Below are 19,292 nucleotides of genomic sequence, written 5' to 3' on the forward strand. Positions count from 1 at the left end.
AAGCTGATTGTGTGTATGTTTAATTCAACATCTTCGCTGTTTCCCGTAGCCTACATGTAAGCAGCTTTCTCTATCTCGTATTGCATCAGAAAGGCATTTTTTTTCAATAAAAATTAAGGAAATAATCAAAAAGTTGAAAATAAAGTATCGGGTAGGGTTAGGGTAGGTGTAGGTAGGGTACAATAAGGTACAATAATTATAGGTCAATTTTAATAATTTGAATTAAAATTATAATTTACACTCAGTACGTTATCATTGCATACTGTTTTTTTTACTACAATACTGAGGTGCAGATAATTGCCACTATTTGCATCAAGTAGTATACATAGCACAAAATCCTGCTATTTTCACTTAGTGTAAATAGCATCTATTGCTATTTTGCACTTAGTTAAATAGCCTCTATCGCTATTTACAATACAATTATTTTTTTGCAAATAGGTGCTGCCTAAAAATATACATGCATGTACATTTACAACACTGTACTCTGTATTATATTACCTTTGAATCAGAATACAAAAAAAAAAACAACTTAATGCTAATGCGAGGGTGTTTCTAATACAGTGTCTATTGGAGTGACGGTAAATTTGACATAGTTCTGTCAAATAGCGATAGCTGCTAACGTATTTACACTAAGTGAAAATAGCAGGATTTTGTACTATGTATACTACTTGTTGCAAATAATGGCAATTATCTGCACCTCCGTATTGTAGTAAAAAAAAAACAGTATGCAATAATAACGTATTGAATGTAAATTATAATTTTAATTCAAATTGATGCCACCTTATTGGTACAATATAGCCCTCCCTACACCTACCCTAACCCTACCCGATACTTTATTTTCAACTTTTTGATTATTTCCTTAATTTTTATTTTAATAAATAACTTTCCAATGTGATATGAGATTTGAAAAGGGAGAAAAAAAAGTTCGGCAAAAGGCGAGATCGAACCCGGGTCGATCACGATAAAACACGATTGACCACCTGCACCACTGGAACTGATGCTTCAGTTGACTCTGCTGTTATTCTTTTCGTTCTTCCTGTACACCTTGATTGACAGATGTCTATTGACAGAGTAATCTATTCCCAAACCAATGGCGCTGTCTCAAACTATACCTACCTCTTCCGGTTTGTCTGATTTGTCGTTGTGTTTTCTGACTTGTTGTTTTGTTTTCGGATTTGTCGTTGTGTTTTCTGACTTGTTATAATATTTTCGGAATTGTTGTTGTGTTTTCTGAATTATTTAGTTTTTTAGATTTGCATTTGAATTTATAATTTGTTATTTTGTTTTCAGAATCGTGATTTGTTTTACACTTCTTGGCCACCGTACAAAAGAGATTATAATGCTGTTTTTCCAAACGCTGAAGTTTAGATCTGAGTTTGGTCATTTAATAGCTGTCATTGCGTTGTCAGTGCACTGAGCCGCGTAATGCGTTTTCTTTAACAGATTTCTGAGGGAAACAGTGTGAAACATCTGCTTAACTGTCGATATAGTTTGTATCATCAATAAAGTGTTTTCTGAGATCTGAGGACTTATATCACTGAATTAGTTCATTGAGGTGCGTTACATGTCATTGGGGAATCCTGGAGTGTGACGTATGAGGGGAATCCCAGTATTACAGCACAGCGTCACACAAGCCATGATATAAAATTACGGAAACTAAGCAACCGAAAGCAATATACAGCCGATTGACAGTGGTTTGAAAAAGTTTTTGCCCTCTTCCTGTATTTTTTTTTGCATATTTGTCACACTTGAATGATTCAGATCATCAAGCAAATTTTAATATTACACAAAGATAACCCAAGCAAATACAAAATGCAGTTTTGAAAGAATGATTTAATTTATTAAGGGAAAAAAGCTGACCAAACCTGCCTGGCCCTACGTGAAAAAGTAATTGCCACAATAAAAAAACTGGTTGTGCCACCCTTTGCAGCAACAACTGCAATCAAGCGTTTGCGATAACTGGCATTGAGTCTTTCACATCGCTGTGGAGGAATTGTGGTCCACTCTTCTTTGCAGAATTTTTTAATTCAGTTACATTGGAGGCTTTTCAAGCATGAAAGGACTGTTTAAGGTCATGCTTAGGGTTGTAACGGTATGAGATTTTCAAGGTATGATAATAGTCTCAGAAAATATCATGGCTTCACGCTATCACTGTATATATTAAACAATATTTATTATCAGTAACAATGACTCTTAAAAGAATAAGAACCTACAAATAAATTTCAGATAAATTACAAATAAGAACAAAAGTTATTTGAGTGAACAAAGCCTTTATTACAACAAACTTGAAACCATTTTAATGAATGTTTGGAAGTCTTCCTTCTGAAAAAATAAGAATAATATACACCTTATGCATATCTATATCACACTTTAAAGGAACATTCCACTTTTTTTGGAAATAGGCTCTTTTTCAAACTCCCCAAGAGTTAAACAGTTGAGTTTTACCATTTTCGAATCCATTCAGCCGATCTCCGGGTCTGGTGGTAGCACTTTTAGCTTAGCTTAGCATAGATCATTGAATCGGATTAGACCATTATCATCTTGCTCAAAAATGACCAAAGAGTTTTGATATTTTTCCTATTTAAAACTTGACTCTTCTGTAGTTACATCGTGTACGACTGATGGAAAATGAAAAGTTGCGATTTTCTAGCCCAATATGGCTAGGAACTATACTCTCATAGTATAGTAGTCCCTTTTAGGTGCTGCGTAATATTTACATTTACATTTATGCATTTAGCAGACGCTTTTATCCAATGCGACTTACATTGCATTCAAGTTACCGTTTCTACATTTTATCAGCTCTTGCTTTCCCTGGGAATCGAACTCATGATCTTTGCGTTGCTAGCGCCATGCTCTACTATTTGAGCTACAGGAATGCTCAAATAGTAGAGCACTATTTGCGCCTGCTGCATCCATGGTAATATTGTGCCTGCTGCATCCATGGTACGGCAGCAAAGTTCCTTGATTATTACACCGGAATCAAGTCAAGTCAAGTCTGCTTTATTGTCAATTCTTCCACATGTACAGCACATACATACAGAGAATTTAAATTGCGTTACCCTCAGACCCTTGGTGTAAACAGTTAACATTAAACACGTTCAAATACAGATAATACGGTTTAAACATATGTACATACAACTCTATAGCTATACAAGTAAGGACATTGTTCTCATAGTGTCAGAGTTCAGTGTTGTATGGGGTAAGAAGAGGGGAGGGGGGGCAGGGACGGGAGGGAGTTCAGCTTCCTGACAGCCTGATGTATGAAGCTGTCCTTCAGTCTGCTGGTCCTCGCCTGGAGACTCCGCAGTCTCCTCCCTGATGGCAGCAGGCTGAAGAAGCTGTGTGTCGGGTGGGTGGGATCACCTGCAATGCGGAGGGCTTTGCGGGTGAGACGGGTGCTGTAGATGTCCTGGAGGGAGGGGAGAGAGACACCAATGATCTTCTCAGCTGCTCTCACTATTCGCTGAATGAGAGTATAGTTCCTTTTACTCTGCCCAGTCTCGATTGATTTCTTGGCAAACCATCATCCTTAATGACTATAACAATGTCACCAATCTGAACGTTTCTCTTAGGAACGTGCCATTTTTGTCTGGCAGCTAGATTTGCAAGGTATTCTTTGTGCCAGCGACTCCAGAACTGTTCTGATAAATGTTGCACTTGTTGCCATCTTTTACGGGCATATACATCTTCCTTGAAATTTCCTGGTGGAGGTAAAGCAGCCGTTGACTTTAGTGTGGGTGGATGATTAGGAGTGATTGGTCTTAAACTCTCAGGGTCAGCTAAACAATCAACAGTTTTTTACTATCGCCATGGTTTCATAAAGAAAGGTTTGTAAAGAAAAGTCATCCAATCTCGCTGAATGAAGCGAAAGTATAGAATTTAAAACTGACTTCACTGTGCTGATCTGATGCTCCCATACTCCACCAGCATGACTAGCATGTGGTGCATTCATCACAAAGTCACATTGTTTTTCAGACAAGAATGCACTTACTCTTTCTGTGTCAATTTCTTCGAGTGCCTTTTTGAATAAATTTTTTGCACCCATGAAGTTTTTTCCTTGATCAGATTGAATTTGCTGTACAGCGCCGCTAATGGCAATGAAACAGCATAAAGCATTAATAAAGGAGTCCGTTGACATGTCTGTAAGCATTTCAATATGCACAGCGTGTGAACACAATCAAGTTAAAAGTAGGCCATACCTCTTGCACACACTTCTTCCCCGTTTAACAGGGAATAGTCCAAAACAATCCATACCAGTGTACATGAATGGAGGTGGCGGGTTTACTCGTTCTGATGGCAAATCGGCCATTTTCTGCACCTAAGTAGGTCTTCTAAGTTTTCTACATGTAACACATCCTTTGATGTAGGAAGCAACAGCTCTACTGATTCCTGGAATCCAATACCCACAAGATCTAATCTCCTTAATGTTAAATCCCTTTCCTTGATGTTTGACCTTTTCGTGATAATGTGCAGTGATCATTCTCGTGACGGGGTGGTTCTTTGGAATAATGGCAGGATATTTTGAAGACTCTGAATAATCTGAGTAATGAAGCCAACCTCCCACCTCTCCATGAATGAATGAATCGTTTTTTGAGACGATTTCCTGCAGGGAAGGATAAACATCTATCCCCAAGTACTTAAAGTTTTGAACCAATGGAATAGATATAGAAAGGGACATGGAATCAATTTTAGAATTGAGGGGAAGTAAACATGACTTACTCCAATTAATTTTAAACCCTGAGAGATCCAAAATGGTCAAATAAATTCAGCACACGAGGAATACAATGTTACGGCTTCTCCAAAAACAATAAGATATCATCAGCAAACAAAGAAATATGATGATGAGTATTCCGTATATTTATGGGAGAAATAGTTTCAAATTGTCAGACTGCTTGAGCTAAGGGTTCCAAGGATAGGGCAAATAACAGAGGAGAAAGTGGGCAACCCTGACGAGTACCTCGATGTATAAAGAATGGGTTAGAGTGAACAGCACCTGTGAGAACAGTGACTGCTGGATTGGCATACAGAACTTTATATATTTATGAAACTCGATCCTAGACCCAGATGCTGTAGAATCGCCCATAAATAGTTCCATTCTAGCCGGTCAAAAGCTTTCATCGCATCTGGAGATAATACTGCGCAAGGAGAGGACAAACTATTCTTTGAATTAATAATATGATATAACCTGCGTAAGTTATCCGAAGCTGAGCGAGATTTAATTAATCCTGTTTGGTCATGATGAACTAGCCTATTCATAAATTTCTCTAGACGACGAGATAGTACTTTAGCATATAATTTAACATCAGTCCCTATCAAAGAAAGTGGCCGGTAAATAGGACAGGAAGTCGGATCTTTATCTTTTTCTAACAAGAGAGACATAACCGCTATATTAATGGATGGGTGTAATGAGACTTGAGTAACTGAAAAATGTATAATATCTAACATGAGGGGGCCTAAATCCGACCAAAAAGTAGTATACAATTCGACTGGAATGCCATCTATGCCTGGGGATTTCCCCTTGTTCATAAATTGAATTGCTGACTCCAGCTCCTGAAGAGAGATCGGTTCAGCCAGGTATTACGAATCTGAATCTGACAGCCTAGGTAACTCAAGGTTGGACAGAAAATATGCAAAAGAGTCAGGGTCACCATCAGCAGAAGTATAGAGGTTAGAGTAAAAAGAGTGAAAGGCGATATTAATGTCTTTTGGGTCTGTCATAATGAGTCCAGATTGGGATTTCAAAGCTGAAATATTAGCAAACTTTTCACTGTTGCGTAATCTTAGGGCTAAAAGGTGGCTTGGTCTACTCCCTTGAAAATAGTAATTCTGCCTGGATCTTTGGATCAGGAATTCTGCTCTGGATCTCAGTAATGAATTGAGTTCGGACCTAATCGCCATGATTTTACTGAGTGTATTGTCTGAGAAACAACGCTGATTATCTCTAGTCAGATTCTGGAGCTGTGATTCCAGTTCAACTATCTTTTTGTGTCAGTTTTTCTGAAGGAAAGAGGCATATGAAATTGAGTTAATCCTTGTAAATCCTTTAACTGCATTCCAAAGTGTTCGAGGATCATCCACTGCACCTTGGTTAATTTCAATAAACTCAGCAAAATTATTTCTGAATTGACTGCAAAAATGTTCACCCTGTAACAATTTAGGGTTAAATCGCCATCTAGTGGCACGAGATGGGCGAGGGATCAAAGATAATCTGCACAAATTTCCATCATTATCCGACAAAGATAAGGATCAGGTATCAGCATCACGAACAGCTGAAGATAAAGAAGTAGAAATTAAAATATAGTTAATTTGCGACTAGGATTTATGAGTAGCAGAATAGAAAGTGAAAGACTGAGCAGAAGGGTTTAATAAACGCCAACTGTCCACCAACGAGGATGAGGTTAAACATTGCCGAAGTTTGTCAGAACACAAAGCTTGAGAGTGTGATTCCTTTTGTCCAGATCTATCTAGGATATGCGGCATTACAGAATCCGTATCTGCACCCAATACAATTTCGAAATCTGAAAACTTCAAGAGATAGGCTGACAAAACATAGAAAAAAGTAGGTTCAGGAGTACAAGGGGCATAAACTGAGACAAATACAATATTCCTATTCTCCACTATTGTTTTTATATGTGTTATTCTACCATTTGTATCACAACCTTTCTCTAAAATAGTAATAAAGTCCTCCGCACCAATATTAGGACACCCTTGGTTTTAGTATCCGAAGATGAGTGAGATACCACTTCATAAAACGTATTATTACACCTGCGTATATGGGACTGTTGAACTAACATTATATCAATCTTTCTTCTTTGCAAAAAAATCCAGAAAACCTGTAAAAACCTGTTTGTGAGGGCCATTTAGCCCATTAATATTACAACTCTATATTATTATATGAATATTAAGGTCAGTCAGGTATCAAACAGAATTACTGCATAATAAGACAAAATACAAGTTTGAAAATAAAACCAGTTGAGTCTACCATTAAAATACCCCCCACCCTCCCTATTACCATTCAAAAAATCATAAACACATTCCCATGAACTATGACAGATCAAACCAAGAACAGACCTTGATCTGCCAGCACCCCTTAATATGGTCCGTGTCGTCAACAAAACCTGCATGTTACTGTAGCACCAACATTTGGCCCCATAGTCACATATTGACTAAGTAGTATTTCTATAGAAGGAAAGAAAAGAGAAATAAAGAATACAACTAAAACAAATAAAATATCATAATCATGATACTGTATGCACAATGAACTATGAATTAAGAAGTGAACATTAAAGTGAACAGTGAAAGACAGTCACCTAACCATTTAGAGCATCTCTTCTCCGATTAGACAGCAGATGTCCAGCTGAAGTTTACTGAGAGTTGGTGAATGAATGGGATCTGAGAAAATCTCTTGCTTCTTCTGGGGAGTGTAGCATTTTAGGTTCACCTTGATTGAGAATGACCTTCAGCGTTGCAGGATAAGGGAGAAAATTCTGGATGCCAGCGTCTCTCATCTCCTTCCTAATTGGCACAAATGCACTTCTTTTTGCGGTGACCGGAGAAGGATCTGAATCTGTAAAGAAAGACAGTGTTGCTCCGTCGGAAGTTTTCACCAGGGCATGAAGTGTGGCGGCCCGCAGAATGAGCTCCCTGTCCGTGTACCGCAGCAGTTTAAAGATGAAAACCCATTGTTTAGTGCGATCTGAGGAGAGCCTTGTGTACACGTGATGCGCTCGCTCCACTTCAATCTCTTTGCCCGCCAGTGACGGGAGCCACGTCGGTATCGATCTTTTCAAAAAGCCCATAGGGTCGTCCTTTTTGGAACCTTCAGGCAATCAAACCAGACGCAGATTGCTGCACCTATTGCGATCCTGTAAGTCCACAATCTGTTGCTCGAGCGCGTCTACTCGCCTATCGTGATCTGCAACAACTTTCTTTTGTTCTCTCATCTCTCCTGTAAGAAGATCCAGTTAAGAGCATAGCGACTGAACAACTGACATGTGAGAAGCGAACTCGTTCCGCATCACCGTCAAATCGGTTCTTAGAATGTCCTCAAAGTGTGTAAGTGTGTAGATCAATAAAACTACCTGACTCGTACTCTTGCACTTGCAACCCTGACACTCTCTCAATTTGCACAATCATATCTTTACCAAGCATAGTAGTTAGGTTCAGTTTTACTGGACTTGATTGTGCCTTAAGGGCATTACTTACTCCTTGATCGACGAAGGTGGTATCGCTTTGAGAGTCCAGCAGGGCATACACAAGTTTTTCGCAATTAGGATTCTGCTTTGTTGATATCCATACGGGCAAAGTCATTGAACTATTTGCAGTCTGCACTTCACCTGCCACACTTAAAGTTACTGCATTTGTGCTGCTATTAGGAATACTTTGGGAGGAGATGGCGAGTCAGGATCGTCATCTTCATCTTTCCGACAGGGACTCAGAAAGCACTAGTTTATTAGAAAATAATTCAAATATCTCCTTACTATTTCCCCCTGACACATTCATGGTAATTACTTTTGCCAGTGCTTTGAGGCAAGCTTTAGCCTATTGCGTGCATTTGAACGCAGAACTCTTCTGCTGCGCTGACGGCACACATGCTGTTGTTGCTGCTGGACACTAAACACTTTTGAGCTGCTCTTGACAGTAGTGGCAATTGTCTTCATCACTAATTGATACAGTTGGGCAAAAAACTATTTAGTCAGCCACCAATTGTGCAAGTTCTCCCACTTAAAAAGATGAGAGAGGCCTGTAATTTTCATCATAGGTACACTTCAACTGTGAGAGACGGAATGGGGGGAAAAAATCCAGGAAATCACATTGTCTGATTTTTAAAGAATTTATTTGCAAATTATGGTGGAAAATAAGTATTTGGTCAATAACAAAAGTTCATCTCAATACTTTGTTATATACCCTTTGTTGGCAATGACAGAGGTCAAATGTTTTCTGTAAGTCTTCACAAGGTTTTCACACACTGTTGCTGGTATTTTGGCCCATTCCTCCATGCAGATCTCCTCTAGAGCAATGATGTTTTGGAGCTGTTGCTGGGCAACCCGGACTTTTAACTCCCTCCAAAGATTTTCTATGGGGTTGAGATCTGGAGACTGGCTAGGCCACCCCAGGACCTTGAAATGCTTCTTACGAAGCCACTCCTTCGTTGCCCGGGCGGTGTATTTGGGATCATGGTCATGCTGAAAGACCCAGCCACGTTTCATCTTCAATGCCCTTGCTGATGGAAGGAGGTTTTCACTCAAAATCTCACGATACATGGCCCCATTCATTCTTTCCTTTACACGGATCAGTCATCCTGGTCCCTTTGCAGAAAAACAGCCCCAAAGCATGATGTTTCCACCCCCATGCTTCACAGTAGGTATGGTGTTCTTTGGATGCAACTCAGCATTCTTTCTCCTCCAAACACGACGATTTGAGTTTTTACCAAAAAGTTCTATTTTGGTTTCATCTGACCATATGACATTCTCCCAATCCTCTTCTGGATCATCCAAATGCTGTCTAGCAAACTTCAGACGGGCCCGGACATGTACTGGCTTAAGCAGGGGGACACGTCTGGCACTGCAGGATTTGAGTCCCTGGCGGCGTAGTGTGTTACTGATGGTAGCCTTTGTTACTTTGGTCCCAGCTCTCTGCAGGTCATTCACTAGGTCCCCCCGTGTGGTTCTGGGATTTTTGCTCACAAGAAATTACATGTCTGTGAGAGCCAGAAATCTTCCTTGTTTGTAGGTGACCAAATACTTATTTTACAAAGGAATTTACCAATTAATTAATAAAAAATCCTACAATGTGATTTCCTGGATTCTTTCCCCCCATTCTGTCTCTCATGGTTGAAGTGTACCTATGATGAAAATTACAGGCCTCTCTCATCTTTTTAAGTGGGAGAACTTGCACAATGGGTGGCTGACTAAATACTTTTTTGCCCAACTGTAGATGTCTAAAATATAAAAATAAGTAAAAAAGGAAGCAACATGCCTACTTGAGGCTATTTGTGGCAAGAAAAACTGGCTTCTTGCTTTATTCACATACACGTACAGTGCTGTATTTTCATTTGCTTTGTGAATCAGTGTGTCAGAATGTGTGTTACATGTTTGGGTGATACACGGCCGACAACAGGACCAGTCCCCCCCCCCATTATACACACCCTCTGTCCCTAGTGTTAAACAATAGCCCTGCAACAGCACTAAACATCTGTGTCTCACCCCTCTTCAGATGCCTGTAGTAAGTGAATGTGCGTACTCGCTTTGATTAAAGCTGCAGTCTGTTGATGAGTGTGTGCATGCAGGGGGTTTAATCCCATAAACTAAGGTTCTATAGATTTCCCTGACTGCCTCGACCCTGACCCTCTAGTTATATAATCCTGTAGAGCAGTGGTCGGCAACAGGCGGCCCGCGGGCCACAAGTGGCCCGCCAGCAATAATTTCTGGCCCGCGCCCGTAGCCAGATTATTTTGATAGCTGCTTGTTCTGAAACAGATCTGTCATGACAGCAACAGTTACTCACAATCAGAGTATGTGAGCGGAGTGGAATGGTGTGATTTTAAATGGAGCGAGGAGCAGATTTTTTTACAAGTCGGAGCGTCGTGGTTTTCACTCGCTCCATCACCGCTCCATCACGAGTACAATTCATGCCAACAACCCATAATATAACTGCATATTTAGCAAGAATTCACATGTTAAACATATTTGGCCAGCTAGATAAAAAAGGATCACTCAAATCAGAAAGAATGTGAAGGCTATGACTGCAGTGGACATGAGCGGGAAGTTATAGTTCTGCTGAATATGTTCAGCTGACAGCTGACTTTTTTTTTTCTCAGAATTGCGTGATATAAACTCGCAATTGCGAGTTAAAAAAAGTAATAATTCTGAGATATAAACTCGCAATTCTGTGAAAAAATAACCTTTTTTTATTTTTTATTCAGTGGCAGAAACGGGCATAGAACTGTGATATTTCAAACATACTGAAATACTTTAGATGCAGAGTGGTGTTTTTGATATCAGTAGCCGGGTTTCCATCCAAAGTTGCGAATTTAACTTATAAAAAAGTTAAGCAAAATTGGAATATCACATAAAATATTTGCGAATGAGCACCGTTTCCATCCAACAAGTCAAAGAGAACAACATCGTCACTTCCTGGTAAACTGGCACTAAATAGCCTATATAAAACTAGGATAAGCTACTGAATATAATAATTTTCATATATGAAAAATTAATTGTGCCTCATTTCATTGCTTTCGGAGGGGAATGCTGCTGTTTGGGAACAGTCGTGTAAGACAATTATACAGAAATACTTTGATGACAGACTTTGCTCAGGCATTTCAGAATGACCATAACAACATTTCAGATGCTGTGGAACAAGATCAGTCCACTGCTAGTCAAGTTATACCTCTCATAGCGCAAAGTCACATTACTTTTTTGATGTGCTTGTAGGAAGTTATTCGCAAATGTGTTTCCATCTCCCTTTATTTGCATGAACCCTTTTTCGCACAAGTCAAAAACCACATCAAGCGAGCGTAAAAACTTTTTTGTGAATTAAGGGATTTGTATTCGAAATTTGGCGTTTCCATCACGCGTTTCTCATACGATACTTCAAAATGCTCTTTAAAACAGGGTGATGGAACCCCAGCTAGTGAGCTTGGAGTGGAGCGGGAGCAGGAGCGGAGTGATTATTAAATGCTCGGAGCGCGGAGGGGAAATTGTTGATGCTCCACTCCGCTCACATACTCTGTTCGGACACCGCCACACAAATGTGGCTTTTTGTTAATGACTGTCGCAGGAATTTACACAGGGTAACAGTTCATTACCAGTTACAAAATACACTGTAACAGTCAGTCACAGGCAATTTTGGTTGCATTTTTCATCAATTAATATCTTAAATTATCCTTTGACTATGTTCTGGCCCGCCATATAGTGGTGAACTTTTTTTTTTGGGCCCGATGCCAAACTTACTTGCCTACCCCTGCTGTAGAGTGAGATACTATTGTGAATTACAAACTGTCTTTCTTTTCGCTTACTGTGACTTCTTCATGTCTGTTTTTTCGTATGGTTTTTCTCCATAGTTGTCACATACACACTTGTGAGTTTTACTAAGATATGTTGTCGTGTGAGTGTGGGGTCCTCACTATACTGAGGTGGTGTCTCTTCCTGCCTGACTGCCTGCCAGACAAAAGCCATTGAGACAGACAGACAGAGAGAAAGACAGAGGAGCCAGGCATCAGGCAACCCTGGGCTCCATCACAACACAATACTCTTTCATTTTTAATGTGCATAAGCCCCACTGCACACCTGTCGCCTTACACAAATACACACACACACACACACACACACATATATTTATGTAGCTCTATAAAAGGACATGATACATAGTTATGTTGTTTTTACTAATTAATGCAGTCTAACCTGAACCATACCAACCAAAGAAAACAGTAAAACGTTTATCATATTCATGTTTTTTTTTTGTATGCATTTATTATGAATTTTGTCCTCAAACATGGCTAGTAAACCAACATGTACACACAGGATTTGTATGTAATGCAGTCAATGACCAGATATCATTACATCCTTGTTTTGGATTTTTATAACAAATAGCCATTAAAATGTGATACTTTAATTCTTTAAAATGACAGAAGTGAATTTAAAGTCACCTGTTGAACACATTAGCATCAGGATTGACTGAATCACACAAATATGGGCACATCTCAGGAAGCTCTCTGGGCCTATTTAACCCTAAAATCAGTTATTTGTGTTAAAAAAAACAAAAAAAAAAACCTTAGGCTACTTCTAGATTTATACAATGGGGCAAATAAGTATTTGATACACTGCCGATTTTTCAAGTTTTCCCACATACAAAGAATGGAGAGATCTGTAATTTTCATCGTAGGTACACCTCAACTGTGAGAGACAGAATAAAATCCAGAAAATCACATTGTATGATTTTTAAATAATTAACTTCCATTTTATTGCATGAAATAAATATTTGATCACCTACCAACCAGCAAGAATTCTGGCTCTCACAGACCTGTTAGTCTGTCTTTAAGAAGCCCTCCTATCCTCCACTCATTACCTGTATAAAAGACACCTGTTCACACACTCAATCTATCAGACTTCAACCTCTCCACTATGGGCAAGACCGAAGAGCTGTCTAAGGACACTAGGGACAAAATTGTAGACCTGCACAAGGCTGGGATGGGCTACAGGACAATAGGCAAACAGCTTGGTGAGAAGGCAACAACTGTTGACGCAATTATTAGAAAATTTAAGAAATTCAAGATGACTGTCAATCTCCCTCGGACTGGGGCTCCATGCAAGATCCCGCCTCGTGGAGTATCAATGATCCTGAGAAAGGTGAGGGATCAGCCTAGAACTACACGGAAGGACCTGGTCAATGACCTGAAGAGAGCTGGGACCACAGTCTCAACGGTTACCATTAGTAACACGCTACACCGTCATGGATTAAAATTCTGCAGCGCGCGCAAGGTCCCCCTGCTCAAGCCAGCACATGTCCAGGCCCGTCTGAAGTTTGCCAAAGACCATCTGGATGATCAAGATGAGACCAAAATATAACTTTTTGGTATAAACTCCACTCGCCGTGTTTGGAGGAAGAAGAAGGATGAGTACAATCCAGAACACCATCCCAGCCGTGAAGCATGGGGGTGGAAACATCATGCTTTGGGGGTGCTTTTCTGCAAAGGGTACAGGATGACTGCACCATATTGAGGGGAGGATGGATGGGGCCATGTATCGCGAGATTTTGGGCAACAACCTCCTTCCCTCAGTAAGAGCATTGAAGATGGGTCGTGGCTCGGTCTTCCAGCATGATAATGACCCCAAACACACAGCAAGGGCAACTAAGGAGTGGCTCCGTAAGAAGCATTAGTAAGAAGGTCCTGGAGTGGCCTAGCCAGTCTCCAGACCCAAACCCGATAGAAAATCTATGGAGGGAGCTGAAACTCCGTGTCGCCCAGCGACAGCCCCAAAACCTGAAAGATCTGAAGAAGACCTGTATGGAGGAGTGGGCCAAAATCCCTCATGCAGTGTGTGCAAACCTGGTCAAGAACGTCTGACCTCTGTCATTGTAAACAAAGGTGTCTGTACCAAATATTAAGTTATATTTTTCTATTGTATCAAATACTTACAGTATTTCATGCAATAAAATGGAAATGAATTATTCAAAAATCATACAATGTGATTTTCTGGATTTTTAAAAAATATTCTGTCTCTCACAGTTGAGCTGTACCTACGATGAAAATTACAGATCTCTCCATTCTTTGTAAGTGGGAAAACTTGAAAAATCGGCAGTGTATCAACTACTTATTTGCCCCACTGTATATTAAGTTGCTCAAGCAAGTGGCAAACATTTAAAGTACTTTTCTTATGTTATCACAAACATTCTAAATTAAGTTATGACTGGTAGAAACAGTCAGCTCTACTGAATTTTCTTTTCCTGCGGTTTATAAAGAACTTTGCTTTCCATACCTCCACAAGTGCCATCTATTTTTCGAAAAGTGCTCTCTTCCTTTAAACCCAGCCAAAAAGCCACGCGATGACTCTGAAACACAGTAGACTTTAATTATATGCATTTATAGTGTAATTACTAAATTTTTATGTCAATACATGTTCATATTTACAGCAAACAATGCACTGTCACTTTAATTCAGTGCGTGCAGTACAGCAAAGATAGACACGGTGCAGAAACGATCTCTGCACTGCTGCAGAATCACCGCTCCTGAACGCACTGCGTGCAGAAAGCTCTGATCCGTTAGCATGATGAGCGCAGAAAAATACGCACCATATGCACTGCAAACGGAGTAATGTGAACCTGGAATTATGTATGTGCGCTGAGAGTCTACAGGAGAGCGCACAAGCGCTGAATGGTTAAACACTGGCAAGAATTAACAAGAAAAGCAATTTATAAACTTTATTAATGATGCGACACTGCCTCTATTGTGCAAGTGACAATTCCTGTCTCAACTGTGCAGCATGCAGCTCGCTTATAATGCAGACGCGATGTGATTTGAAGCCATTTGCGCATTTTGAAAGGGAAAGTGTGTGGTGATTCACACAGGCTGTTTATGAAGTCATGTCTCATAGAAAGTTTCAAATGACTTTGTTATTTAATGAATAAATATGAATTTTACCTCACCTTCAACATTATAATTATTTCACACGCGTGAGACAGAGACTGAGACAGTACCGCTGAATGTCGTACCAAATCTCTCACGGCACGCATCAGCTAGAGATCGTTTTTTTGGGATCGGCCTTTTTAGAGACCGCCGATCAAACATCCCAAAGCGATTATCGGCCGATAATGATCGGTACCCGATCTATCGGCGCACCCCTAATGAACAGTGCACCAAGATCACACATACACGGTTAGGGTTAACCCTAACATTTTACCCCCTATGTTTACCCACAATATTTTGTGGCCAAAACATATTATTACATTCCTACAAGTTAATATGTCATGGCCACGACAAAACTTAGCCAAGCACCGAAGGTGCGTAGGCACCTATTGTATCCATTGGCCACCTACTACTACTAATACTACTACTACTACTTCTTCTACTTCTACTTCTACTTCTTCTTCTTCTTCTTCTACTTCTTCTTCTACTCTTGAGTCAATGGCAGCCCATAGGAACCATTTGCGGGAAAGTTATGAAATTTGGCACACAGATACAGGACAGGACAGTCTCAACATTAACCATAGCAAGTTTGGAGTCTCTAAAGGCCGGGACACACTTAACCGACTTCAAAGAACTAGCGGTGACGAAAACTGATGGACCAGCGTCGGACCAAAAAGCTACACTTGAACACACCGCATAGACTACAACCGACTGCGAACTAACACGTGCGTTCTGTACCTGCATGAGAGGAATTACCTGTCTATATCAGTAGCTATCAATATTATTCGTTATTCGAAAGGAGAAACCAAAACAAAGATATACGAGTTAAACACAGATCTACAAAACATAAACAAAGTAGTGCTTACTGACCATTTTGAATATCGTTAACGTAGATAACTTTCATCATTTTAAGCAGCTCATGTTGTTATAAAAACATTTGCATATTGGAATGCTTGGGTAAGATCACATAACATTAAAACAGCCTTTTGTCTGTGCCACCTTCATTTACTTTCCCGTTTTATCACTTTCGATTTAATTCTCCTGCACGAACTTGTTCGCTAAACTGAACATCCAATTGGAGTTCTCACTCGTGCCGACGACCCCGATGCCAATTCAACATGTTGAATTGGGCAAACTGCCGCCGACTTGTGGAATACACCAAACAAACTAGCTCAACAGATGCTCACCGACGCAAAACTCAACCCGGGCTTAACTCATACCCTCTAGTGCCACCAACTGTCCAAAGTTGCACTTTATGTTTATGCCAGTAACTTTTGAACTATAAAGTTTAGCCGGGAATATATTTTTCTTCTAATTTTTTGGCTCATGCCGAGTCACAATTTTCATAGTTAGAAAAACCTACTTTTTCTAACTCGTCCTAGACAGTTTGTCTAATTTTCACCAAAATTGACTCAGGTCATCTTCAGAATATTCTGGCAAAAAGTTATGGAATTAAAATAGATTAACTGAACTGTTCTTGAAAATACAGTACATGCAAAAGAATTTGACAGTGCACGCAAAAATTAACATGATGCTATATCTCTGCAACGCTTCACCGTATTGAGGCCAAACTTAGTGTGTGTTCAGTTCTGCATGCCGAGTCAGACCATGCCAAATTTTGTCAGCCATTTTTAATTTTGTTGTAAAATGTTATATTTTACGAACGCATTGGTGTAAAATGTTATATTTTACGAACGCATTGGTGTAAAATGTTATATTTTACGAACGCATTGGTGTATTGTTACGAAACTTGGTATGTGTCTTCAACACCATACCCTAGCAGTACTCAGAAAGTTTTGGGGTAGTGCCACCTTGTGGTCAAACGTTATAATGGAATTTCCAAAAATGCTAATAACTTTTGATCGATTCCTTGGGTCATGTTGAACATCGATATCAATTATGCCATAATTGACCAAACTTCCGGTCCATCATTTTGATCTATGTTGAAAATCTACTTTTTCTAACTCTTCCTTGGCTGTTAGTTAAATGTTATGTGGTGGTGATGGCGCAGTGGATAAGACACATGCCTGTGGTGTGAGAGACCTGGGTTCGAATCCACTGTGAGACACCAATGTGTCCCTGAGCAAGACACTTAACCCCTAGTTGCTCCAGAGGCGTGCGACCTCTGACATATATAGCAATTGTAAATCGCTTTGGATAAAAGCGTCAGCTAAATGAATAAATGTAAATGTAAATGTTATGTAAATGTAACGAATGATACACAGATTAAAATACATGAGCACAGCACAATTTAGAGCCAGAGAACTGCCAATCCAGTGTACCTTCATTTGCCTAGGTGATGATGATGATGATTATTATTATTTTTATTTGTTTAATCTTGATGTTTTATGGGGCTGGAGCATAATCTGCGGTGGTTTGCGTCACATCAAGAATAAACAAGGTTTTACAAACTGTTGACATTTTTAGGCACATCTGAGAAGTGCTGTACATTTTGGAGTTTGCTTGGGGTTGTCTGGTAAGCATAAGAAGCTGTAGTCTCAGCCTCAGACGTCACGACCACGGAACGTTGGCAAAGCATCTGATGCATATGGCACACTTTTCTGGAAACACTTCAGGAATGTCGAAGTCATCATCTGCCTGGTTGAATTATACCGGATTTCCGGGAGACGCGAGTTTATTTTCGGTCCGCCGGGAAACAAAGATGCCGTGGCGCCAAACCCACTCACGAAAGAAGAAAGCCGCCGTGTTTACAAATGTGACGACGAACGCTTATCAGGGTCAACTAAATGCTGGATTTTCAAAAGTGTGTGAAATATTTAAAGTTTGCGGTAATAGAATCTTTCAAATACATCCTAGAGTTTCACACACAGATGACATTTGTTATTGTGGTGACATTTCCACGCTCCGAAACGTGACGCTGAACGAAACAAACTATGATTGTTTGTTTGACATGTCGGTCAAACGGCCTCATGGGCGGGCCTTGGCCAATGTAAGCAGCAATCTATTCCAGGCCTTCAGATGTCAGTCGCGAGACTAAAGAAGCTGTAATAATGCACTTCTCACATAAAACTCTCCTCTTTTGTCTGTTTAGGCTGAGTCAGGTCCTCGCGGGGTCAGCCGGGACAGGTTAAGTTCAGAGGCTTCTTCTACCCAAGAGAAAGGGGGTCCCACTGTCCCGACCCACCTAATTGGAAACCCTTATGCATTTGGCTTGACACCCGCGTCAGTGATGCAGGATTCGCGCTTTCAGCCTCTTAAGTGAGTATTACTGACGAACTGTGGGAAATTGACTTCACTGCTAAGCACACTAAGCCATATCAGTATTTGGATTTTAGTGCTGTATACTTGCCTTGCCTTTAACAAATTAAAACGTATTGTAAAGTGTTATCTTTCCGCTTTGTTACAATTTTGTTCACGCTAAAAAAATTAAGGTGTGTGGAGAGGTCCTAAAACCTGCTATCCCTTGTGACATCATTCTTTTTTTTTTTAATTGGCTATATTGCTTTAAATTCTCTTCCTGTATTTCACTGACAGCCTGCCCCGTCAGATGCCCCATGCCGTGCCCCCGGCCAGTGTTCCTGAAGAATATCTGAGGGGGTTTCGTCCTTATGCCACAGCTGAGGAGCTCCGCATGCCCTCTTTACCCCTGGGGCTTGATCCTGCCACTGCTGCAGCTGCTGCTGCCTACTACCACCCTGGATATCTGCCCCACCCCTCCTTCTCACACTACAGGTACACAAACATACAACGCATAACATGTTTAAAACCCTGGAGATTTGAGATTTTCTGTCAACTAAAGCAAATGAAGTGATAATTCTGTCCTTGCTTACTCTCAGGTTGTTGCCAATCTGTGTGAATGACTTTCTTCTATGGAACACAAAAAGAGACATTAAGCAGATCGTTCACACTTATAACAATGACATGGACAATAAAGAATGATAACTATAACTATAAAGTTTTAAGAATCAATCATTAATAATCACCTAATTCTGTGAGATTAAGGAAGGCCACACCACAACTATAAAATAACAAAAAATGAACGATACAAATATGTACAGGTAATCCACCTAAATTTAAAGAGCTTGAGCATTTAAAGTGGCAGATGACATAATTGCATTATGTGCTTATAAAAAAAACAATGCTATCATCCATTGGTAAGGACACATATATATTTATCATTATAGTAATCTTTATAGTTACTATTCTT

General features: G+C 39.9%; 1 protein-coding gene across 3 annotated transcripts in view; it reads left to right on the forward strand.

Moving 5' to 3' along the window:
* The window catches only part of LOC306888556 (genetic suppressor element 1), a 107,523-nt gene that overhangs the window by 61,988 nt on the left and 26,243 nt on the right, over positions 1 to 19,292 (forward strand). For all 3 annotated transcript variants that reach the window (XM_079446932.1, XM_079446931.1, XM_079446933.1), the window contains exons 4-5: positions 18,177 to 18,343; positions 18,620 to 18,817. In XM_079446932.1, the coding sequence (XP_079303058.1) occupies positions 18,177 to 18,343; positions 18,620 to 18,817 (365 nt within the window). The remainder of the gene's footprint in view (positions 1 to 18,176; positions 18,344 to 18,619; positions 18,818 to 19,292) is intronic.

Source organism: Barbus barbus, assembly GCF_936440315.1.
Source record: "Barbus barbus genome assembly, chromosome: 22".
In the NCBI taxonomy this organism is placed as follows: Eukaryota; Metazoa; Chordata; class Actinopteri; order Cypriniformes; family Cyprinidae; genus Barbus; species Barbus barbus.